The sequence below is a fragment of the Aphanomyces astaci genome, assembly GCF_000520075.1.
Source record: "Aphanomyces astaci strain APO3 unplaced genomic scaffold supercont1.81, whole genome shotgun sequence".
NCBI lineage: Eukaryota > Oomycota > Saprolegniomycetes > Saprolegniales > Verrucalvaceae > Aphanomyces > Aphanomyces astaci.
The window spans coordinates 193371-216176 of NW_009798344.1; the positions used below are offsets into that span (position 1 = coordinate 193371).

At 49.7% G+C, this 22806-nt stretch overlaps 13 protein-coding genes and 1 non-coding gene across 16 annotated transcripts; 8 read left to right on the forward strand and 6 right to left on the reverse strand.

Moving 5' to 3' along the window:
• Positions 1 to 367: 367 nt before the first annotated feature.
• On the reverse strand, positions 368 to 1016 carry H257_16164 (hypothetical protein; the record flags this gene model as incomplete). The annotated part of the gene is made up of 2 exons (XM_009844517.1): positions 368 to 414; positions 482 to 1016. 2 exons carry the CDS (start codon positions 1014 to 1016, stop codon positions 368 to 370), a joined length of 582 nt encoding a protein of 193 aa, XP_009842819.1.
• A 51-nt stretch (positions 1017 to 1067) lies between these two features.
• H257_16165 lies at positions 1068 to 1140 on the forward strand. The gene has a single exon. It is a non-coding gene; the product is annotated as a tRNA-Ala (tRNA).
• Positions 1141 to 1324: 184 nt separating this feature from the next.
• Positions 1325 to 2570, forward strand: H257_16166. 2 transcript variants are annotated; one of them, XM_009844518.1, is made up of 7 exons: positions 1325 to 1441; positions 1491 to 1749; positions 1802 to 1873; positions 1929 to 2042; positions 2090 to 2196; positions 2284 to 2375; positions 2424 to 2570. In XM_009844518.1, exons 1-7 carry the CDS (start codon positions 1362 to 1364, stop codon positions 2498 to 2500), a joined length of 801 nt encoding a protein of 266 aa, XP_009842820.1. In that variant the 5' UTR covers positions 1325 to 1361; the 3' UTR covers positions 2501 to 2570. The 2 variants fall into 2 exon arrangements, with proteins under 2 accessions (XP_009842820.1, XP_009842821.1); XM_009844519.1 differs by having other exon boundaries at positions 2090 to 2375.
• Positions 2571 to 3391: 821 nt separating this feature from the next.
• Positions 3392 to 4406, forward strand: H257_16167 (hypothetical protein). The gene has a single exon (XM_009844520.1). It carries the CDS (start codon positions 3747 to 3749, stop codon positions 4158 to 4160), a length of 414 nt encoding a protein of 137 aa, XP_009842822.1. The 5' UTR covers positions 3392 to 3746; the 3' UTR covers positions 4161 to 4406.
• A 460-nt stretch (positions 4407 to 4866) lies between these two features.
• Positions 4867 to 5451, reverse strand: H257_16168 (hypothetical protein). The gene is made up of 2 exons (XM_009844521.1): positions 5339 to 5451; positions 4867 to 5277 (listed from the first exon to the last, which is right to left on the reverse strand). The coding sequence occupies exons 1-2, from the start codon at positions 5404 to 5406 to the stop codon at positions 4947 to 4949; spliced, it is 399 nt and encodes a 132-aa protein (XP_009842823.1). The 5' UTR covers positions 5407 to 5451; the 3' UTR covers positions 4867 to 4946.
• Positions 5452 to 5480: 29 nt separating this feature from the next.
• Positions 5481 to 6205, forward strand: H257_16169. Of its 2 annotated transcripts, XM_009844522.1 has the most exons (3): positions 5481 to 5837; positions 5915 to 6014; positions 6068 to 6205. In XM_009844522.1, the coding sequence occupies exons 1-3, from the start codon at positions 5485 to 5487 to the stop codon at positions 6086 to 6088; spliced, it is 474 nt and encodes a 157-aa protein (XP_009842824.1). In that variant the 5' UTR covers positions 5481 to 5484; the 3' UTR covers positions 6089 to 6205. The 2 variants fall into 2 exon arrangements, with proteins under 2 accessions (XP_009842824.1, XP_009842825.1); XM_009844523.1 differs by having other exon boundaries at positions 5481 to 6014.
• Positions 6206 to 6317: 112 nt separating this feature from the next.
• Positions 6318 to 6893, forward strand: H257_16170 (hypothetical protein). Its single transcript, XM_009844524.1, has 2 exons — positions 6318 to 6432; positions 6495 to 6893. Exons 1-2 carry the CDS (start codon positions 6361 to 6363, stop codon positions 6732 to 6734), a joined length of 312 nt encoding a protein of 103 aa, XP_009842826.1. The 5' UTR covers positions 6318 to 6360; the 3' UTR covers positions 6735 to 6893.
• Positions 6894 to 6896: 3 nt separating this feature from the next.
• H257_16171 (hypothetical protein) lies at positions 6897 to 7900 on the reverse strand (the record flags this gene model as incomplete). Its single annotated transcript, XM_009844525.1, has 2 exons — positions 7249 to 7900; positions 6897 to 7198 (listed from the first exon to the last, which is right to left on the reverse strand). Exons 1-2 carry the CDS (start codon positions 7835 to 7837, stop codon positions 6897 to 6899), a joined length of 891 nt encoding a protein of 296 aa, XP_009842827.1. The 5' UTR covers positions 7838 to 7900.
• Positions 7901 to 10387: 2487 nt separating this feature from the next.
• On the reverse strand, positions 10388 to 11987 carry H257_16172 (hypothetical protein; the record flags this gene model as incomplete). The annotated part of the gene is made up of 2 exons (XM_009844526.1): positions 10388 to 11829; positions 11897 to 11987. 2 exons carry the CDS (start codon positions 11985 to 11987, stop codon positions 10388 to 10390), a joined length of 1533 nt encoding a protein of 510 aa, XP_009842828.1.
• A 1587-nt stretch (positions 11988 to 13574) lies between these two features.
• On the forward strand, positions 13575 to 16954 carry H257_16173 (hypothetical protein; the record flags this gene model as incomplete). The annotated part of the gene is made up of 3 exons (XM_009844527.1): positions 13575 to 13649; positions 16342 to 16515; positions 16799 to 16954. The coding sequence occupies 3 exons, from the start codon at positions 13575 to 13577 to the stop codon at positions 16952 to 16954; spliced, it is 405 nt and encodes a 134-aa protein (XP_009842829.1).
• A 529-nt stretch (positions 16955 to 17483) lies between these two features.
• Positions 17484 to 18025, reverse strand: H257_16174 (hypothetical protein; the record flags this gene model as incomplete). Its single annotated transcript, XM_009844528.1, has 2 exons — positions 17484 to 17493; positions 17544 to 18025. The coding sequence occupies 2 exons, from the start codon at positions 18023 to 18025 to the stop codon at positions 17484 to 17486; spliced, it is 492 nt and encodes a 163-aa protein (XP_009842830.1).
• Positions 18026 to 18041: 16 nt separating this feature from the next.
• H257_16175 (hypothetical protein) lies at positions 18042 to 18296 on the reverse strand (the record flags this gene model as incomplete). Its single annotated transcript, XM_009844529.1, has 1 exon — positions 18042 to 18296. The coding sequence occupies one exon, from the start codon at positions 18294 to 18296 to the stop codon at positions 18042 to 18044; it is 255 nt and encodes an 84-aa protein (XP_009842831.1).
• Positions 18297 to 19146: 850 nt separating this feature from the next.
• Positions 19147 to 21772, forward strand: H257_16176 (hypothetical protein; the record flags this gene model as incomplete). The annotated part of the gene is made up of 4 exons (XM_009844530.1): positions 19147 to 20687; positions 20744 to 20994; positions 21023 to 21267; positions 21317 to 21772. 4 exons carry the CDS (start codon positions 19147 to 19149, stop codon positions 21770 to 21772), a joined length of 2493 nt encoding a protein of 830 aa, XP_009842832.1.
• Positions 21773 to 21914: 142 nt separating this feature from the next.
• H257_16177 (hypothetical protein) lies at positions 21915 to 22768 on the forward strand (the record flags this gene model as incomplete). Its single annotated transcript, XM_009844531.1, has 2 exons — positions 21915 to 22689; positions 22731 to 22768. The coding sequence occupies 2 exons, from the start codon at positions 21915 to 21917 to the stop codon at positions 22766 to 22768; spliced, it is 813 nt and encodes a 270-aa protein (XP_009842833.1).
• Between the last annotated feature and the right edge of the window lie 38 nt (positions 22769 to 22806).

The window sequence follows — 22806 nt, forward strand, 5'->3', positions numbered from 1 at the left end:
AAGTCCTCCGATTCGAGGAAAAGTTTCTCCTCCTCCTCGATATCTTCGAGATTTGACAACCCCTCGCTGTGTAGGCGCCGCGCTTCCGCCAAGCGTACGGCGGAGGCTGTCTTTTCTCGTAAAAAATGCGGTTTGACGTGGCGGTGGGCTTCTTGGAGGAACCTCCGTGTACGTTTCTTCCAAGCATGCCACACAACGCCTGGGTTTTGTGCGTCGCGGAGGACGACGAGGAGTCTTGAAGCCTCCGTCGCGATGGCCTCTCGCACCTGAGGGTACTATAGGAGTTCCTTCGGCAGTTTCCAATATCCTTTCCCCATCGTTTGATGTGTGTCCTCTAGCACGAGTGTGTGGATCGCATGGTCACCAGCTACGTGTGCGTCCGGCCGTTTGTAGTCGCTTGAGACGTAGCAGTCTCTGACAAGGTGTGTATCGGCAAGGATATAGTCTAAGCGGGTCGTTTTGTGTGGCCCCGAATAGGTACGATCCTCATCGTGATGCATGCGCCAAGCGTCGGTCACACGTAGGGCTGCAAGCCACTCCAAACAGTTGATTCGGCCCACGGTATGTACGTGGTGTGGTTTGTCCGCGTCAAGATACAGGTCAAATGGTAGGTTGAGATCTCCCATCACTACGTGTATGCTGTCCTCTGGAAAGTCGCGTGGTAGACTGTCGTAAAATGCGACCCGTTCTGTTGGTTGAACAGGTGCATATACGCAGTGGAAGTATACAGGGGTCTCCTGCCAATGGGTATTGACCACCATGTATTTGTAGGCGACGTCGAGCTCGGTCATATGCCGGGGGACTGTGTCGTCAAAGACCAGGGCGACGCCACCGCTACGATGCGCTATGTCCTCATTTAGCGCGGGGACATAATCGGGGTTGGCACGGGGGTCATTCACGGCAATGAAGCATTTCCCGTGCCCGAGAGCGTGTTGAATGTGGTAGGTGAAAGTGGACAGGTGATGGCTGTCTTTCAGTTTCGTCTCTTGTAATGCGACAATGTTTGCCTTGCGCATGATACGCTCGACAAAAGTATGGCCGTTGTCGACGGGGGAAATGCCGTTGATGGGGATGTAGCTCAAATGGTAGAGCGCCCGCTTAGCATGCGGGAGGTACAGGGATCGATACCCTGCTTCTCCAAATTTTTATTTGTTAATTCTTGACCAAAAATACAATTATTTGTGACGTTATCTGATATCGTCGTGGGGGGTTGTGCAATTTAATTGGTTGCGCAGGTTGGAATACATTTCTGTGTGTAGGTTTCTCATTTTAAAGATGTCCGGATATATCCGGATGCTGGATTTTCGAACGGAAGAACAAAACGCCTTGATCGCAGTACTGACGACGACAGCGATTGAAGCATGCAGACATCGTTGGTTGGAAGTAGCGTCGGCGGAGGAGGTGCATCAGCTAGTGGAGATCCATACTACGTATTCAAGGAGTGCGTCCAACACATGTGCGACGAAGGCCGCAACTCTAATCCCATGTAGGGAGCTGGAGACCAAGGTGTCGTCGATCCATCACACGCACAAGCGGTGGAAACTACTATGGAACGACGTCGGTGGCTCGCCGACAAACAAGTTCCCCAAAACCACCGAGGACTTGAAGAAAGAAGTGGCGTCGGCGGAGCGGTCGTTGGGCTTCCTGGAGCAAAGCATCCGAGCGATCGAGAGCGACCGAACCAAGTACGCGCACATCGATCGCGTCGAACTGTCGGGGCGAAAGGCATTCGTATCTTCTACACGCCATGTACCTCCTCGACGTTCCCGTGGATCGTGCTAACCCACGGCTGCACACGTAGGAACTCATGAGCATCTCCGCAGAAGTGTCTTCCGACGCCGTCAAGACTCGCGTGCTCCGGGATGAACGCAGGGTATTATGCTTCCGTCATGCTTACATTAATTATGTGAACATTCGTCGGACAATAGTTGTTGCGAACTTCGTCATCATCGCAACAGAGCGCCGCGTCGTCCCCCACCACGACCACCACGACCACCATCGATCGCAACGCGATTCTCGTGGACGAAAAGGCGCGGCAGCAGGTGCATAACGGCATGCACCACTCCTGCCTCTAAGGTCATGTCTGTAGCAAATCGTGCAAGATCAGGACGAGAACTTAGATCAACTGCACACGACTGTGAGTCGACTGGGTCACGTCGCCGTGGACATCAACGCGGAAATCAAGACCCAAAACAGGTGCCTAACCACCACTAACACCACCACCAATATAACTGCGTGCTGATGATCATGCCGTGATCTCCTTGACCCGATTGTGCTGCGTAGAATGCTCGAAGATATGGAAATGGACGTGGACGATACCCAGGAACGAATGAACTTTGTCATGACGCGCATGAGTCGGCTGCTGAAAACCAAAGGTCTGTCCCATGATGACTTGTTTGGTGTGGTTCACGATGGGCCTGTAGACACTTGTCAACTCGGCGGCATCCTCATGCTCACAGGCGTGTTGATTGTGCTCGTGTTCTTGGTCATATACACATGAGATTCCCATCATGTCCTACAGTATCTACCACTTAACTAGTACAAATGTGTCTCGTTCTCTTCACCACAAATGTGTTTACCCGTACTCAAGTTGCCTAATACTACTTACTACGTAGTACTAGGAAGTATTAGTACTATTATTCACGTTACTGTACTATCAGCCAAAATTTGAATAGTATTTGCGCTGCTTCACCAAATCCATCGGTCGATTTGTATGTACAATGTGTGAAGTCATTTACATTATTTGAAGTCACACACTAATTTGCCTATTTGGGGATGATCGCCAACTAATCGAGCAAAGGAGTATGATTGGCTATAAAATATGAAGGTTGCAATACGATTGGGTAAAAAGATTGCTTCTAGTATTGCAGTCACAAAGATACCTCTTCAACTTACTTACCAGTAGTAGTTTTATTAGTATATGAAATTTCGAAAGTCCGGCGATTGTATTCAACTAACCGCCGGAGGAAATTTTGAGTACAACACACAATAAAAACTAACTTACTATTGGAGATTCGGTATGAATTTCCGGACCCCTTCAATCGAATCTCGCCGAGCGAATCGAGCACCAATCTCTCTCATTGGTCAATCCGAAATTACTTGTCGCTGATTGGCTACAATCCATTTTCGAGTTTCTACTGGAAAGGGCGAAGTGGGATAATGGCCAATCAGATGTCTCGGCTCTATTTGTGCTCGATTGAACGAACCATGCAAAATTAGGAAGTGGACAATACTATACGTAGCTACTGTATATTAATAGTAACGTTAATCACAAAATTAAAGAATCGATAGATAGAAAAGGTTTGTACAAAAAGTAGATTCATCGATCCCTCGGCTGCTTACGATTGCATATTTATGCATTTTCATGTCAACAGGGCAGCATACTCCATGCTTATTGGCATGTTGACCAGCTCAATTAAACGTGCATGTTTTGCGTTTACATAAAGTCTTACGTAGTGTCGTCGCTACTGCAACTGCTAGTGTCGTCCATGTGTTGTCGGCGTTGGTTCTTACTGGTGCTGATGGGTCGGTTATGGGTCGGTTGTAATATGCGGCGCACGAGGGTCACCAAATCCTTAGAGTACGATGCATCTTGCGGGAGTGACGACGAACTAGTGGTGCTGCGGGGACTGTCGTTGTTGCCACTGCTTGACGAGGACGACGGGGCTGTCTGTGGATCTTCTGACCGGTAGCCTCGAGTAGGTATCTTCTTTCGGTCTAACTTGCGTTGGTTGGCGTTGGCCCGGATGCGATGCATGTGGCACAGGCTCAAGTACGTGCCGTCTGTCTTTTGTGCGCGAAAGTGTGGACATTTCCCCGTGGAATATCGACACAACAAACCCGCGGCAGCATCCTCGGCGGAACCCACGATGTCGTCGTCTCTCACATACAGACTTGGAAAGCGCGGGATTTTGGCCGCGATGGCATGCATGGACATGGGCGGCACGACAGAAGACGAGGATGGGGACACTTCAGTTCGAGGTGCCAGCATGACGGTGGGGGTGGATTTGTGGGCTCGGAACCGCCGGTGGTGGTACTCAGTTGCGCGTAGGAGATGCATCGTGTCGATCATGAGAGATCGTTCGTGCTTCTCCTGGGTCAACTTCTCTCGTCGCTTCATGATGTTCACGCGAATCTGTTCCATGGAGATGGCGCGTTGACCCGTGGGTGCATTCTCCACTTTGGGCCTGTCCTGCTCGCCTGGCTTAAGTCGCTTGAACGGTGGATGCGGACGAAGCACCTTACTGTTAGCGTCCGAAGACGAGGGAGCGATGGTCTTGTCCTCCTCCACCTTGCTAAAGTTCATCAGCACCATGGCGATGGACGAGTGTGTTGGCGACGACGGCATCGCAGTGACGGACGGGGTTCGGAAATGACCGTCAGAACCGAGTTGTGGCGATTCTCGAGCAGAAGAAACGCCTTGTGGGGATTGTTGCGACAATTCAAAAATGGTGAATTATTACTGGATACAAATACCTAGATAAACGCTAATATTAATATATCCAGGTCGGAAGATATTCGACCTGAGTGGGCCACGTATACTAAAATCAAGTCAATTCGCAACAGATCTCGGCAGTATCTCCACCAATCAGCGACCGTCCATTCTATTTTTAGAGCGGCAAAGGCAACCTATTTATAGACCGTGATGAAGAATTGAGTACACTACTACGGGTACGTAGTACTTGAAACGCATTCACCGAGGCAGGGTGAAGCTGATCACATGCATGGACAACAGTACAGTGTAAGTACAAAGGAGCTTTCACATCGATTCTCGCTGTGTTATTACTCATAGATTTGAGGAAACTACGAAGTCACTTGATAAAACCAACGCACTTGCATATATTACCGCCTCAACTTGACCATAAATTGCATGAAAACATTTCTTTGATATTAGCAAATTGCAATATTGCGTAGGTTGGGCCTGGTATACTGTGCCACAATCAACTTCAATCGTGTAAACACGAGGACAACCTCAAGCCCGCCAATTTCCGTTCTAATCCAGACTGCGTGTTCAGCGTGTGCACAAATGCACCCGAGGGCTTGCAGTAGGTAATGACACCACCTCCATCAGGAAACACAGCCACATGGACGGCATCCACGATCGTATCGCTGGTCGTGTGTATCACTCGAATGTCTTGCGTTCCTCCACTGGTGCCGTCGACGTTGTTGTTTAATAGCCCCACCAAGTCTTCCAACGGCATCGCCGCCAGCACTTTGTTCTTCTTTGTCACATACCTTCCTGGACAATTCGGAATCATCTTCCACGTCCAAGCCTCCCTACACACTCGCATCCATCATCGACAAAGACGCACGAATGAACATCATGTGCTTTGTATACCATAGGGCCTGCAAGGTCGCACCTCCGTCGCCGACGAAGTGTCCGTCGCCTTGAAATCCACCGTCCATCGCGAATACTGTACTAGTAATGCATTATCTACGGGTATCCGGATAAAGTCGATTCCGGATAACTTGAAATCTACCGCCATGACAACCGCGGCAGTGCTTGCAACAAACCTTGCACCGTTCAACCCGACAGGAGATGGGGCAATACAAGTGGCGATGGACATGCTCCGACCCCAAAAGAGCGATGTGGTGTACGACATTGGATGTGGCGACGCGCGCTTCCTGGTGACGGCGGCGGTGTCGACGGGTTGCACATGTATTGGGATCGAGTATGACGCAGACCTTGTCCGTCGAGCACATCTATCTGTGGAACAGCACCATGTCGTTGATCTTGTGAGTATTCGCCATGAAGACGCGACGGACGCGGATTTCACCGATGCCACGTTGATCTTCTTGTATTTGGTTCCCAGAGGCATCCAAGCTCTGCTACCCCGGTCAGTGCAAGCACACCATGAAGCTTTACGATTGCATCTTAGCTAAGCGATATCACTTGTGTTTGTACATGCGTTAGACTCATCGAAGCCCGGGCTCGCGGCGTCAAGATTTGCACCAACATATTCTCCATTCCATCGTGGACACCGACCCGCACAGGCGAGTTCAAGGGCACCAAGGTACACATGCACGACTCTGTTTGCCTTCTTGTCTGTATTCAAAGATATCGTAGATCTACTTGTACGATCCTTGAGACTTGCTCGGAGAAGGAGCCGCTGTAGCATGTGATCCCGTCGGCGGGACTGTTGTTACAGTACCGGTAGTATTGTGCTAATTTACTCGACTTCGTACTTAACCTGGTTCTATAAAGTACGTATCAATTCTCCTTGATAAGTGCGACCTCACTGCTAAGCCGCTTAGCCAGCCACGCTGGTAATTTATTGTTTGTACTTGATGTTTGTATGCCAATGAATTAAATTTGACGCCGCCAAAGCCTTGAGCATCATTGAATTGTGCACAACCATCATGGATACACCCTTCACGTACTGGATCAACGGCGGCATGAAGAGCCGTGACCGTAGCGCCCGGGAAGAGCTGGTACGTACGTGGAATGGTGGCCGCCATGTCCATGATCTGTTGACTGACGGTGTTGTCGGTAGGAATTGCTGCAAGGCGCCGCGTTCAACGCCCAAAACCGCAACGTCGAAGAAGCGTCGTTCCGTCGCGTCGCCAACCACCACCAGCAAGCCAAGTACACGGCCCCGGAAGGTTTTCCGGACGTGCCTCGTCAATACGTGAAGCCTTCGCACTCGACCGAGCGAGACTTCGCCACATACGCGGCCAACTCGTACACGTCGGCGATCGCGATCACGGAACTGCTGGGCAAGCGCGAGATCTAAGCGGCAGCGGTGGGGTTGTTGAGGAGTAGATACTTGGATATGTACTTACACAACAACAAGCGCGCGTTTCTCATTGTTTCTGCCATGTTCCCACGGGTCGGATGTAATAATTCAGTTTTGTTTTACGGTCAATAAATCAAAAGGCCAAGCAGTTCACCCTGGCTACATATAACTTAACTCGTTCTTGATTTCCGATGGTGAGCCGGCATAACTCGCGGCCATGCGAGTGCCGCCGCCGCCGCCGTCCTTGTTGTCCAGCCCGTGGCATTTCTTCATATGTCGGGAATAGTTGGACCGCTGAGTAAACGTCCGATCGCAGTCGGAGTGGCTGCATTTGAACGGTTTCACTCCATAATGCTTCCACACGTGCTCCTTGAGGGATCCGCTGTGCGCGTACCGCTTGCCGCAGCCTTCGTGCATGCACACATATGGCTTGATGCCTTGATGGGCTTTGTGATGGGCGCCTAAGGACATCATCGATATGCATCTTCTAGTCGCTGATGCATGATCGTACCCAAGTTGGAGCTATGGGCAAAACGCTTGGTGCATCCTTCGTACATGCACTTGAAAGGCTTGTGGCCTGTGTGGATGCGTTCGTGGGTGATCAACTCGGATTTGGCTCGAAATCGCTTGTGGCAGATCGCACATTCGTGGGGTTTCTTGACGGGGTTCAAGAGCGTTGAGGCTGCTGCCGCCACCGCCTTGGTCAAGCCCACCGGCGCAGCTTCCACTGGATACTTTTCCTCCTCGTCACTCCACCGAGGAACTGCTCCAAGTCCTCTGGATGCTTCGTAAAAGTCCAAGTACGGTCGAGATGTCGACGCATGTTGGTGTGTGGCGGTGGCAACATTTCGGTGAAGGTGAAAGCCTTGCATGGACGCCGACGGGGTCATCGATTCCATGCCAAGCAACTGACGTAAGATGTCCTGCTCGTCATCTTCAAACGTGTGACCGATTGTCGAGGACAATGGCGGCATCCCCTTGCTGCTTGACGTCCGAGCGCGCGCGGGGTAGTCAAACAAGGTCGTCGCTGGCTGTAGCTGCATCATGCGTGGCTGCTTCTGTTGCGCCATTTCCATCGAGGATGATGTCGAGTCGTCCATCCTTGTCGACGTCGCACGATCAAGATCAAATGAAGCACCCACACGCACGAGTCAGCGGTTTCGTTTTTGGGGGTTGCTGGAAAACTGCAATATGTATGCTGCACGAGTCAATTCATCTTGATGTTTGTATACCGTCCTATTCTTCTTGTGTTGCCTGTTCGCTTCCCTTTCACGAAAAGATCGCCGGTGGAATTATCCGGAACCGGATAACCCCCGCTCGGCGGCCTTCAACGTTGACATTTGAAATGCCACAGAACAGCCACAGCCGGCGGATAAAGGAAGAATGCATGGGGCTTTACCTCATGTCGTGCCAAATATTTCAAAAGGGCAGCTGCTTTATATACTACTGATTGCTTGCACTGAAACTTGTCCACAATCATATGCAGTGTACAGTAGGTACCTGGTTGAGTTTAACAGTTGACCTTTGAGGTGGGCAGTACGCTTAACGAATCGTTGTGAATGCAACGAGAGGTTGTGGGGACGTAGTGTACAAGCGGCTGAACTTCATCCTAGGTCATGGTATCAATTCAAAGTCGAGTTTTTGGCGGGTCAAATGAACAACATTGTAACAACTGTGTGTTATCAGTACGTTACAAAATCATGGTGATATGCTTGATGATTTTTCAACTGTCCTTGGATTAGCAACAGCGTGGGTGATGACATTGAGCTGCTTGAGTGATAGAGGAGTCGCTACCTCTCTGTGTGCTGTTGCATTCCGCGTATTATATCTATGCCATGACTAAAGTTCAATGCATGGAATAAACACATGGAATAAACAAAGTCTGGGGAGGAGGACTTGACGGGCGATTTGGAGGTCAGTGCTTGTACGTATGAATTGGAATTGATGTGTTCGCGAACTCATTTTTGTCGAGCGATCCACTTCGTAACGTTATCAAAACAATCACATCAACAAATATTGTGAATTCGCTATGAACTTCAGAAATTCTCGTGGTTTTGTAATCAATATTGAATCACGCTGGAAGTTCTGATTGGCTGAATATACTTGTCTTTTCTATATGAGTCAATCAAATAGACTCAAAATTGGAATAGCTAATAGATTCGATTTGACGGGGTCTGGAAATTTGTACCGAATCTACAATATATTAATATAGGACAAAAGTTTATCGTCACAGCACATCATTCATCATAACGTTATTGACAGTGAATCCATAAAACCAATCGAGGTGTAACGTAAAAGTCCAATTTAAGGTGCACGCGAATAAACCAATCAATTCCTCGGAAGGCAGTTTTTAACCTAACCGCCCAAAAATATGCAAATGGGTTTAAATTGGTCCGCTTGTTTTAGGGTGCGACTGGTAATATTTCAAAAATAATATTCCGTTTTCTGGACAATTGGATAAACCAAAAATGCCACTTTCAAAATGGAGGTAATACATGTAGGTCCATTTTGTAACATGGCGTTTTGGACCTTCTCAAGGAGTAAATCCCACATGGAATTATTGGATTTGGGTTAAAACTTTTCAAGCAAGTCATCTTTCAATCCTTTTCAGATTTATTGAATTCCACCCCAAAATGGCGTTTTGAGCCAGAATATTGTAATGGTTGAGGTTACCAGATGGGCCCATAAGCTATTTGTGGGCAACGTGGTGGAAACATATCGCATCCATAAGTGCCGAATAGGTCTAGATTTTGGCTTTATGGAATATATTGTACTATAATAACCCCTTTACGAAAGAAATTCACGAAACACAGTAACGTGGGGCACCAGTCATCAGCATCGCACTTTGCTTACTTTGTTCGTCGATTTCTCGTTGACTACAACACATATTGAGATGATACAAATATCAAAATAACCGCAAGATTCAGCTCATGAATTGAGGTTCAAAGGATATCAATTTAAATAGTAAACACGTGCAGTAAGGATTTTCAAAAGTAGCGTTTTTCGTAGGGCACCAGTCATCGGCACACGTTTTAGACTTGTGTAATGTATTGAATCCTCCATACTCTATCTAGTTCGCGGGATGCTGTCATCATATTAGCTATCAAAGGCATATGTGTTTAGAATGGGTATTAACTGCTTTTCTGTATGATCAACACAAAATTGACTGGTCCAACCTCTAATTTATAAGCGGCACAAATTCTTGAAGAACTACATTTTGACCAATAAGAGGTATTCGGGCATTTCTATTGGCTTACAACAGTGCCGATGACTGGGTGTCTTTGCCGATGACTGGTGCCCTACCCGCGTTAGTTTTGTATAGTCAAATGAAAGCTTATTAAAACCATCATTCGGAAGTAATACACACAATCTCAACTTGAGGACTTCAAAATTGACACTGGTAAGTTAACTGTAAGTAACTTATGTATTCTCATGCATTCTAAGATATATCATCTGGATAGAAAGCGAAGGGTAACATTGCGTTAAAGGGGTTTTTGCTCCGTACGTGTTGATTTTGGTTACTTTTGATTTGTTCTTACACTTAGATTGTAAATTGATTGTTTACGTTGCATACCTGGTAATAATATATTACTTCGAAGTACTGTACGTAGTGCTTCATGTACTACGGACAAAACATTGGTTGCTATTCCCTAACCATGCCGAGGAAGGGGCTTGGGGGAGATGTTCATTTCGAGTCGTCGTTCATGCGCCCTCAGCCATTTTACGTATGGCTCGTCCATATACACAGTGGTGACATGGGCCACAGCATGCGACGCCACATAAGATGCCGCCGCTGCGAGTCTTTTGCCCGTCTCTTCCTCCCAGCCCTGTCCTTGGGCCCAGGGCTTGACGTAATCCCCCATCAACAACGTAATGGGCCAGTGCACAACGTACACGCCGAACGAGATGCGGCCCAAGTACCGGCACAACCGGCATTGAAACACTCGTTGGAGCCATGCCGACCAGCACACGGTGTACAGGATGAGCACCGACCCGAGTCGATGCAGCATCTGCGCATGCTCCTTTTCAAAGATTAAGCGGATCAGCGTATCGACACTGCCGTAGTTGGCGGCATACTCTGGTCGGTAGATGAACAGCCACGAGCCAAATAGAAACAGCAACGAGTACGACGCGTTGGTCACAATGTGCTCCGCCCCCGAAGGTAACCGTCGACAAACGGCACTCCATGTGCTGTGGACGGATTTCCAGGCATGATAGATCATGTAGCAGAAGGATAATCCCAGTGATTCCAATGACGATGAGACAGTGTTGGGGGGAGTGCGGGGGAACACGGTTGCTTCCTGACGGGAAACAGAAGATGGTAAGGGGCCATGGGCTAGTTGATGCTGCTGCTTGGTGATAATGTCAGACAAAAGAATTCCAAGCATAAAACAGCCAAAGTAGTGAGGCAAGTCGCCGAACCGATTGTGGAATATTGGCAGGGCCACGAGGCACACCACGACGCGGTGGCGGTATCGCAGCTTGGATAGCATCACACACACCGCCATGGTAAAGAGCGACCCCTCTAGTTCCACGCGCAATGTCCACAGCGTCAAGTTAAACGGCGGGAAGATCACAAACAGGGTCTTGAGGACGTCTTCAACAAGGGCCAGTGGCGCAATTGCATGTCCCCGGTACAACGAGATGAAGATGTGCAGCACCGCACCGATTACAACCGGCCCCATCAGACGAGGGATGCGGCGGACACCCGTGGATGCCATTGACAGATACGCATCGACATACACGAGGCGCACGGTGGTGGCGTCCCCGTTGGCGACAGCGCGCTCGATGACTTGCAAGCGGGCGAAGAAACGAACGGTGAGGACGAATCCGGACAGAATGAGGAACATCTCCACGGCCGCATGGCCCGCCCGCAGCGTGTGGTACCATGTTGTGTCGGCGTACTGTTCCAGGAAGTTGAACAAGTACAACAAGTGGAATGTGACCACGATCTGCGACGCCACGCCACGAATGCCGTCGCACCACATGAGTGGTGGCGGCTTGTCGCCATGGGGTAGCTTCGCGGATTGCTTGGAGTGATCATCATCGTCAGTATCGGCTGGGACGTCGACAACATGGAGGGTGACAACTCCTGCGAATCAAGGATAAGGGTAAGAAGACTTATGGAGTAAATGGGTAGCCATACATTTACAGTGTACCTGTGCTCTGCAAATGCATGTCCTTGGGGCCAGTGTCGTCACCGTCCAAGAAGCGCCGCACCGGTCCTTGGTCGGCGGAGCTTGACGTCATCATGGCGTCCTGTTGTGTCTCAACTTGACGGACCTGGCGAAGTCCGATCGAAAGGCAAATTACAAAATGAATTCGTCCCAGTCGCAATTAGTCACTGGGGCCTAAATCATGGTCGACAAAGCCTTCACGTAAATAGTACATAATCTGTTGAAGACACAGCATAAGTGCTGTACGTACAGATGGAACGCAGCTTTCGAATCTCCACGCATAAGTGCTATACGTACAGTTGGAACGGAGCTTCCGAATCTCCACGGTCATACTATACGTACAATGTGCAACATTTTCGACCTTTGAAACGCGGAGATTTAATTGTTTTGCAGTTCTATGACAAGAGTAAATCGAGAAAACCTAACCAAATTGATCTGAACTGGGCAATCTATTTTAGATCGATGTTGTTGGCTTACAGTTAATCAAACTATGTAAGTTTGCTTATAACTTTGGTGTTCGTGTTACTCCGAGTATACAGTTATTGAAGTAACCATAGGTTATGTATTTTCAACGAATGTTTAAAGTTGCAATCTCTGTCGTAGAAGGGGACGTATTGCGGATTTGGTACAGAATTCCAGATTCCGTCGAATCGAATCTCGCCGACTGAACCTATCACAAACCTCGCCCATTGGCTAATCTATTCATGCTAGACTATGATTGGCTACTCCGAAACCAGCCTTTCAGATAACAGGCTTTCAGAGAACGTGCCGCACTGAAACTCACTTCACAACATCCCTGACGCGGACACCACCATGGACGTTGCAGACACTCCCGCGAGGAACACGATACAGTATCCTCACAAAGCCCACGTCTAAGCCTACAACCAGAGGTGGGGGCGCACTAAAAAACCTCGTTTTACGAGCTCATACTTGAGGCAGCGATCAAAGAGACTGTCGGTCAGCTCAACGCGTCCGCTGTCAGGTTGACAACTTTCGGCTGTAGTGGTGCGTCGTGGAAGTGAAATGAATCGTTTTCTCGTCCTTCCCATAGAGGACTGCCAAACAAGACTTCTTCGTCCCTAGGAAGTACTGTAGTAGTCGTAGAGGAATAGCATCATAGTGTTGGGGCTGGCATGTCGGTGGAAGACAACAGACTCAATGGCGCTCATGGGTATCGACGAGCTGCCAGAAGGGCGTGCGTTTGGAAATGGCGCGCAAATGCGAAACTGCCACACTCACAGATAAGTAAACCCATCAAACGCCGTCGCGTGGTTTATGAAAGTAGGGATTTGACCTCTCTATATCCGGAAATTCCCAGCAAATCGACATACAATTGTTCTACAGTTTTGCTCCTAAATATTGGTAACTTTTGATTGGTTCTTGCACATAGATCTTAAAAGTCATGCGCCTAAGAGCATCTCCACCGCATCCCCAACTATGTCCCAACTCGATATTGGAACAGCAGATGGGACAAAATCTTCCCCACCGGATGTCCCGAATACTGTATGTACCAAATTTGGGGTTGGGACATCCACTTGTATCCCGAAAATTGCACACTATTGGGATATCCCAACTAACAGTAAGCTTACATCTGTAATTGTCCCAACAAATATATTACAATTTGTATGGAAAAAGCAAAGTCCATTCGTGCAGTTTCCCAATGTCGGCTTTGGACACAGCGACCGGCGGTCGGTATCGTGAACCACGTCTCGTCGTCGTCGGGCACGCGGACGATGTAGCTGAACGAGAGTCACCTGCATTCACTGATACAATGATATCTGGCTGATATCGTTGCGACAATTAATGCCGGTGACTCTCGTTCGGACGCTGCGGTGGACGCGGGTTTGTCCAAGAAGCACGACCGCAAAACTCTATGCGGTCGCGCATCGCGCATCACGGACAAGAGTCCGCAGCAACAATTACACTCTATAACTTGGTGCATGGGTATTATAAAGTCGCTGCGGTCAAGTAGGCTTGCAAGTACCGGCATGACCAACCTTGGGAAACTCAATAGCAAGGCGATAGTGACCATCGACTTGTCATACCATCGCAAAACTTTGAAATATTAACTACAACTAGAGCGATGCTAGCAGCGTTCGTAACTCCATTCCAGAGTGAACTTGGCTGCCTCTCGATATCATACCATGCACTTCAGCGTCAGATCAATTGGGAAGGTGGACAGCTACAGTACCAAAATGGAAGATTTTTGTGGATATCCCAAAAATAGTGAACTGGCTCAAATATATCAATGTCCCTATCCCCAAAACTTGAGGAAGTCGTATGGACAAAAAGCCTGCTGAAAAAGTCAAGTAGTGAGAGTGGAAAAGGTGACTTTTTTGGTTATGGTAATCATCGGAATAAGGTAGAGAAATCACGAAATACCTTAAACTTATCGTCGGCCCTATGACCAACCATCGATGGCATGAAGCGGACGTGAATCAGGATGCACTGGTAATACTGCGAGTACGTAGCTACGTGGGGCTAAACCTCGAACGATTGCTCTAGGCCTCGTGACCTGGAGCAGTCGTGTGAATTGCACTCTATGCTACCAGACTCCCATGGAAACTTTGCCAGCTTGTGGCGTAGGCTGAATGTGTCAGTCTATGCCACAAGCCGCCAAAGTTTCACGTATGTCGTGTGTGGGTCGTGTTTTGTGCTGCTTCTGTAAGTCATCTTCTATGGGAGATATATATGTACTGCCTAGATATAACGTTAGAATGAACCTTGCTTGCGGTACCAACGGATGGCTGAATGCTCAAGGGGATCGATCACTTAAATTCCCGTGGACCCAGTGAGCAGTGTGTGTGAGGTGGCAAATTGAAGAATGACAGCATTGAAATGTGTGGTTGGCCATAAAAATATTATTTATCCAATCAAAACGCAGTACTTCTGGAGTATGATAGGGTTGATGAGAAGCGTATTGCCTCGTATTGCCTGACTGATGTACTAACTACTTAGCCTTACTTGCATGTACCTTATTCACAACTAACACAGTGATAACGAGAGGAGCTGATACAGTATACTAGAGGATTAGCCCGTTGTTTTTGCCGCATCAACGACGAGCAAATCCATTTCTGCTAGTAAGGCAAGACAAGCATTCTAGAGTCCTGAACCATGCCAGCAGATGAGCTAGCAATTTGACGTAGCGCTGTAAATATTCCTTTGTACTAGTATGCCTTATGTGTGTGCAATGTGACTTTGCGTGAAAGTTAACTGTAAGAAGTAAAACGTACACTGTGTATGGAGCTCAACGACAAGTTATTCGTGTAAACGCTAGCAATTGGGTCAGAGTGGCGGTGAATCCACACATGAAAGTAGAGGTTTCAGCCACTAAGAGCGACTTACTCATAGTGCATGTAAATCGCTACAGCTGTATCGATTGCAATCCCTACATCGTGTATAACCCCCACGGCCTCCTGTCCCCTTCACTACGATTCTGCTTGTAGCTTATCTACATGTGAAAGCACACAACCACCATTTACCAGGTTAGAGCTACCATTCACGACATCATGACTAGCTCAGAGTGTATGAAGATCACCAGAATAGCAGCGACTGAAGCCCCTACACCTCCACAGCCCATATGTATCCCCTTCCCCTCACAATATTCGACATGTAGCATCCCCCTACCGGTTTGTCTAGGACAATATGTGTCTTACAACTCATACTGTGCTCACTCATATCATTCTTGGCTCATAGTGACAAGCATTTATCGTCTGAATTCCAACATCCCACACTTCACAGAGCACAAATACCAAGAACTGGTATCGCGCGATATATTGCGAAGTGTAGTTCAGTTCTTTCAGGATTAGGGAATACGAGTGGATGGAGTATGCACTTGACAGTGTTATTTGTATATTCGAGTGAACGTTGAGAACAATAGAGAGTGTGCTAAGCAATTTGGCTTGGGGGAAACTACAAGTCGAATATTGTGAGGGGAAGGGGGGATACATATGGGCTGTTGAGGTGCAGGGGGTGCAGTCGCTGCTATTCTGGCGATCGTCAATCACTATGAGCTAGTCATGATGTCGTGAATGGTGGTTCTAACCTCGTAAGTGGTTATTGTGTGATTTCAAACGTAGATAAGCCGCAAACAGAATCTTTGTGGAGGGGACAGAAGGCCATGGGGGGTTATAAACGATGTAGGGGTTGCAATCGATACAACTGTAGCGATTTACATGCACTATGAGCAAGTCGCTCTTAGTGGCTGAACTTCTACTTTCATGTGTGGATTCACCGCCACTCTAAATTATTAACCCAAATAGCTAGCACACTAGTACATGCATAACTACCGGTAGTCGTTGAGACTGTCAACTGGTTATTCACGCCAAATCACATTGCACAGACGTAAGAACGCAAGGGAGCATCATAAACCATACATCGCATTGTCATTTCAATGGGACTGTTTGCATGGTTAAGGACTCTGGTAGAACTCTGCGTTCGGCATCCAGGCCGTCTTCTCCGTGGTCAGCTTCGATCTGCTGCATCAGTTCCTCGCAGCCTACGTGAGTCGCCTCGTCCTTGGCGCGGTCCTCACCGCCGTCACCATCCTTCTCTGCCTCGTGGAAACCGTGTACGCGCTGCGCTACGCGAATGCCATCATGGTCGGTTTACTCTGTTGTGGTCATTGATGCGAGCAACAACGACGGGCAAATTCACCAGCAGTATAATCTCCACTCGTTTTTACTATGCAAGTTGTCAGTTAAGGTACCTCCAAAGCGCAGCAAACAGCGACGGAGAGGTAGCATGGCCCCTGCGCAAACTTCTCGGCAATTTTTGATTTCCAGATATAATTGGTTTTGATTGGATACGTGCATTTATTTATAGCCAATAAAATTCTTTAAAGAACTCATTACTTGCGGGGCACACAACTATGGGAGCTTGTAGAGTAGGCTGAATGTCACAAAAGCGCTGCTGCGGGAGGCTGGTGGCGTGGAGTACACTACGCACGTTTACGTCGGGTCACCAGGCTCCCGCTGCAGCGTATTGTGGCGGTATCTCCTACACACGCGCTTGCTCCAGGACCCCAGGCTGGGGTTCTAAACGCGTAGTGTATTTTGAGGATTCCTCAAACGTGGCGTTGTGCGACAATTGTCCGAAAATTTGTCGAAAAGGTACATTTACTAGACCACTAGACCAATGACCGAGCACTTCAAGAACTATACTCCACTTTCACGATCCACTGTACTAAAATCCGAATACATTCGTCACACAGGGGAGATTGACTGATTTCGGAAGTCAACGAGTAAACAACGAATGTAAACGCCGATTTCGATGGTACAGTGTATTTTTGGAAGTTAACGTTTTAAGCACCAGCAACAGTATTATTGCATATTACAGCTGTATACTCTAATCAAAAATCCCACTGCCATCAGGACTGTCGTAACCGTAATGGCCAACGTCCTCGGGAGGTAGTAGTAGGGATAAACGCTGTTTGCGCCGATCTCGAGACTTCGTGGCAGAATTAGTACGTTTGTCCTTGGTCCGCTCCCCAAGTGCAAGAAGACGATTTACATACCTATTATGATCATTTTCATCGTCCTCTCGCAATGGTAAAGATTTAATATGAACGTTAGTCAATGCTACACAGTCCTGAAAGAACATATCATAGTTCTCCCGCTTCCACGCATACTTGTCGCTGGCAATAGACCACAACGTCTTGAGACGGCCAAAAAAGTTCTCCACAATGACACGGTCGCTCGCGATCTTGTCATTTCGGACAAGTTCAGCATGGGACAGCATGCCGCCAGCTGGCTTCTTCGCCGGAGTAATCGCACGAACACGTCGGTGCAATCCTTGGTATCCCTTGTCGGCCAAAAGCGCCCAAGCTGTAGGATACTCGGTCACCAGTGGGTCAGCATCAAGCATCGACTCATCGTGAGAGGTCTTCTCAAGTTTCTCCACGTGGAAGTCAATGTTGGACTCACAGATTGCAATGTCCGCAATGCTTCGGGGGGCCGCCGAAGTGACGTTGATAGCATGACCACTGGGCAGCACACTGACGTCCACCTTGAATCCATAGTGGCCGTGCTTTTTGCTGAAGTACAGCTTCTTCTCCGCAAAGGACCCAGCAGGTGCGTTGGTTTGCTGAAACGTGACGTCAACAGCGTACATCGCAGCAGGGAAGTTCTTAAAGCGATGACCGCAGGAGCTCCATAGTCTGCTTCGACGCAACGTTGTCAATGTACTTGTGCTTCATGAAGGGATGGACACACTGGAGGAACCCCGTGACTCCTTTGGAAAAGGTTGCTGACTTCTCCTTGAAGACAGCAGCGACAATATCCCACGAGCCGCAGTGTTTTAAGGACGTGAGCAGCGAAGAAAATTTTGGAATGGATGGTGTGGCAGTGCTCTCTGGCGTTGTTTCCGCGCCAAATCCAATCATTTCGACTGTGGATATTTGCTTGTAATTTATTGAGGTTTTTTAAGTATTGGAGGTTATGCGCTTTTGAGTCCCCAACAAACGAATGCTTCATACCATTCGATCGAAATGCCCAGTATACAATGCATTGGTAGATATTTCGGAAAACACTCAGTGATTTCCAAAGTCAATGAGAAACTCATTAGCCGCAAAGTGTACATTCGGTTACATGGTCATTGTTCGGATTATGTATGCTCAGCCAATGACATTCCTACTTCACCAGACACTTTGTCATTGCCCAATCACATTGTGATTTTGAATTGTAGACTTCGAAATAGTAGAATGGAAAAGTACTGAACAAAATTTCAGTCACTGGTTTAGTGGCCTACTGGTCGGTGTGCTCTTGAATAGTCATCCTAACCACTCTCACGGGGGGGAATAGCTCATTGTCAATGGAGATTTATTAGAATTTTAACCGGATATTATTCCTAATTTACAATATTGCCTTCTCGCGTTATCCGGCTGATTGGGCTCACTGGGGGGTGTTGGTTGTGTTTACAGTGTTTTCACGATCCGGTTATTTAACCGAACCGCGGGTCCTCTTCATCCGGATATCCCTTCCTGAAAAGAAGGGATGTCGCGTGACGGTTTTTGAATTCGTCGAAAAGAATGGCGGGACCCAGATTCAAAGCGGGGACCTTTGGGTTAAAAGACTGACGCTCTACCAACTGAGCTAATGTGGCACAGTTCCTATTTTGCCTCATAAATTTTCAAGACACTTGTTTACTTGAGTTAACTATGGTATCTACCCGCTACCGTCGCCGCCGGCACCAATTCTATGGTGCAGACCATTGATGCACTCTCACGACCTACCATGGGACCTGGTGAGATGGTGTCCGATGATATGGAGGTTGAAATCCTCGATTTGACCTTTCCGGTGGCCGAAATGGGCGATTTTGGATTGATCCTGTTTTCGGCGGGGCGCGACGCCGCCTCCACCGTTCCTGATTCGCCGCATATGGTGCGTCAACATGCCATCTCCCCGAGTTCAATAGTACCTGTCGGTGTGCCAAACGGCACCTCAAACGGCGCCACGGGTGCAAACTTGGGTTCTTGGACGACGTTGAGCCACCACCCGACCATACCTAGCCAGTCTGGGACCACCACCGTGAGTGCTGCAACCGCTCCTGCGCCTATGCTGCGTGACCGGTCAGCCTCACCACCATCCACCGGGCCTACCAGAGTGGCCAGCACCATCATGGATGTCGCCGATCCAGATTTGGGGTCGCCGGTGACCGCCAACGACGATTCTGGCCGTTTGAGCCTATCCACCGCCAACACCGTCAGCCCTGGCGATGCGCGAAGTGATGTATCGTCCCAAGCCACCTTACCTGCTCGTGTTGGTGACGCTGGATCGTCCGAAAACGTCAACCCACGCTCGCTCCCTCGCGCCCGTGGCTCTGCAGCTTCGGCTACGACTGCCACCACGCCGCCATCGACCGATCCATGGGCTGCCTTTGCTGCCAAGCGTGCCGAGGCCACCAAGACCGCCCGGACGAAGGATGTGGGGGTCTACCGTCCATCCATGGCCGACCTGGCACCTCTCTTGGCCAAGCACGCTGCCGGAACGCTCGCCTTCCATGACACCATGCCTATCCAGAAGCACGACAAGCGTGAGGTCGTCGGGTGGCTGCACATGGACACGGGCAACCATACCAAGGCGATCAACGAGGATGCCGCCATGGCGTCGCTGCTGCACGACAACCAGTCGTTGGTCAAGGGCGACACCCTCGTTGACGTCATCAAATGTGAGAAGGATACCCAAAACCGTATGTTACGGTGGGGTATCGCCAGTGACACTGCTCTCCGTCAACTTCAAGGAACGACATTGAAGTTGCGTGTGACCACGACGTCTGGGAAGATCAAGACCACCACCATGATGTCGTTTCAAATGTCCCTTCCGCATGCGCTCGATGGGTTCTACATGGACATCCCGGCTGGCCTGCAAGGCCTGTTTGAGGAACGGCTCCTGTTTGAAACCTTGCACCACCTCGAACCTCGTTTCCTATGGGGTCTGTATACGAGTGTGTCTGCGACGACGGGCCTGGCTGGATCGCGCTACCGGATCCACTTCCTGGGGTCTGAAATCCCATCCACCATGCTGCTCGATGGTCGGATGGTTGAGGAATTCGTTTTCCGTGGTCGGTGCCTCCGCGTTTATGGCCGTGGATGGTTCTTTCGTGACAAGCGACTGGCTCGTCTTGATTTGGACTCCATCGCAGCTGGAACAACTCACGTGACTCCAACGACCCCCCCTACCTCCACCACCACTGCAACTCAGGCCACACCGGCTAAACGGCAGAAAACCACGACCAAGGACCCCAACGCATGGACGGATGTCCGCCGCAAGCCAATGTCTGTGCACCCAGCCCCATACCGTGTTCACACTCCTGGTCGATCCTGGACGTCAGTCAGTCACCCAATGCGTTTGCGGCACTCCATGAGCGTTGGAACGTTGGACATGCGGTGCACCGGGCCAACCACGATGGTGTGAGTTTTGAATCCATCATCCCCGAGCTGCACCAGCCCGACAACGACCTTGCCCACCCCACTGCCGACGAGTATGTGACGTGCCCCAAACCAACCAAGGGCACAGTCTCACACGTCGAGGTGCCTCTGGATGATCTGCTGGCCGAGCTGCAACTCCTCGAGGCCCAATCTAGTGCGCTACCATGAATCCCATGTGGCAGATGCTGTTCGTGGCAGTGAGTTCGACTCTGGCCGTGTGGATTCGATCTGCATCATGATGGCACGACACCCAGTGGACTTTGGGGTCCAGCTGCATCGTCTGTTCACTGCAGATCGCCCCACCTTTGAGCTGCTCATTCGCCAGCGTTTGTTGCACCGCTGGCTCCGTGCGACCTGGGGTGGCTCAGCATCATTTGACAAGCTGTACACCAAGTCGTTTGGACACAAGATGACCAGAGAGTCGGTGGTTGAGCTGTTCCGGGCCCTGCAACACTCCGACACCCATCGTTTCCGAGACGGAAGCTGGTGACGAGCTGACCCTGTCCAGATTGGACTTGGAACTGGTGCTGGCACTGGCTGAGGTGCTTGCAGCAGCCCATAGCCCTCTCTACTTTGCATCCGATGCAGCCGTCATGGTGTCCACTGGATGCACCATTGAGATCATCCCTGCGCACCGTGGGCTGCGCTCCCTCTCGGCTCCAACCATGCTAGCTGTCCTCATGTCAACCCACCTTGGTGAAGAGCTGTGGCGCATCATGGAAACGATGTTTGATGGTGATGACGACATGAACCGAGTCATGGCGCACCTGTACGACATTCATGAGAGTGGATTCGTCAGCCTTCCACACATCGGCATCACACGATGGGATCAGGAATTGGGCCGATTTGTCGTCCCGACTGACGAAGTGGATGACACTGCCACCCCGGTGGACGACTCCACCATGACCCAAGTGGTCAACCGTCAGTACTAAGGTGCTACCGGCCAACCTCCTCGACCCAACCTCATCCTTCACCATCACCACCTGCAACCTGAACGGCCTCAAGATCAACGGACATCTCGTGGCTCGACGTCTCAAAAAACCTCCAACCTGCGTCGTCTTTCAAGAAACGAAGATGCGCAATGCACAACAACTCGATACCTTCCACCACCACCTCAACAATGAGGTTGGTGCTGGCAACTACACCCTCTTCACCAACGATCCAAGAGCAACCACTGCCGACCCGGTTCACCGTCGGCACTGCGGGGTAGCCAGCTTCTTTCACAAGTCCTTGCCTGGCTACTCCACCTTGGTTCACGTGTCCAACCACGATATCCCGGGCCGTTACCTGGTGGTCAGAGCATTGTGGAGTGACCTGCCGGTGTACATTCACAATGTCTATGCTCCTGTGGAGCCCCTTCTCCGGGGTGATTTCTTCGCATCACTGCCTCGTGACTTTGAGCCCAACAGCCTTCACGTGGTGGGTGGCGACTTCAATATGCCACTGCTTTCATCCCTCGATGCCACGACCCTGCACTCAAGTCAGGGGAGTGGCAGAACGGACTGTGTGGAGTGGCTCACAGCACTGGGTGTGGTTGATGTGTGGCGCCAGCTCAATCCATCCACACGTCTGTTTAGTGGCCCTGGGCGGGTCAACCGGCTAGACTACCTCTTCTTGGATAGCGCGATGGCATCCCATCTCAACCCCGTGGCCACATATGACCCGAACGGCTATGGTGGTGACCATCTCGCCCACACTGTGACTCTATCCCAAAGTCTCTGCACCACTACCAAGGGCTACTGGCGACTACCACGAGAGCTGCTGTCCGATCCCAACATCCAACGTGCCATCACCATGGAGGCCACCACTCTTCTTGGCAAGATGCGAGCTGACGAGACCCTCAACCATGGTGCGATGTGGTATGGCTGGCTGAAACGAATGAGACGCCAGCTCATCAAATGCCATCGGCTACACATCGAATCGGCTAACACCCAACTCCACCACCTGCGACTCCGTCTCGCAGCTG

Bases quoted from the DNA above. Each gene is read 5' to 3' on its own strand.
- H257_16170 (XM_009844524.1), top strand. From the start codon at position 6,361: ATGGATACACCCTTCACGTACTGGATCAACGGCGGCATGAAGAGCCGT. The intron at 6,433-6,494 runs GTACGTACGTGG...TGTTGTCGGTAG, and splicing joins GTAGCGCCCGGGAAGAGCTG to GAATTGCTGCAAGGCGCCGC.
- H257_16166 (XM_009844518.1), top strand. From the start codon at position 1,362: ATGCAGACATCGTTGGTTGGAAGTAGCGTCGGCGGAGGAGGTGCATCA. The intron at 1,874-1,928 runs GTATTATGCTTC...GTCGGACAATAG, and splicing joins TGCTCCGGGATGAACGCAGG to TTGTTGCGAACTTCGTCATC. The intron at 2,197-2,283 runs GTGCCTAACCAC...TGTGCTGCGTAG, and splicing joins GAAATCAAGACCCAAAACAG to AATGCTCGAAGATATGGAAA.
- H257_16169 (XM_009844522.1), top strand. From the start codon at position 5,485: ATGACAACCGCGGCAGTGCTTGCAACAAACCTTGCACCGTTCAACCCG. The intron at 5,838-5,914 runs GTCAGTGCAAGC...TACATGCGTTAG, and splicing joins ATCCAAGCTCTGCTACCCCG to ACTCATCGAAGCCCGGGCTC. The intron at 6,015-6,067 runs GTACACATGCAC...AAGATATCGTAG, and splicing joins GCGAGTTCAAGGGCACCAAG to ATCTACTTGTACGATCCTTG.
- H257_16168 (XM_009844521.1), bottom strand. From the start codon at position 5,406: ATGGACGGTGGATTTCAAGGCGACGGACACTTCGTCGGCGACGGAGGT. The intron at 5,278-5,338 runs GTATACAAAGCA...GCGAGTGTGTAG, and splicing joins GCGACCTTGCAGGCCCTATG to GGAGGCTTGGACGTGGAAGA.
- H257_16167 (XM_009844520.1), top strand. From the start codon at position 3,747: ATGCGATGCATGTGGCACAGGCTCAAGTACGTGCCGTCTGTCTTTTGT.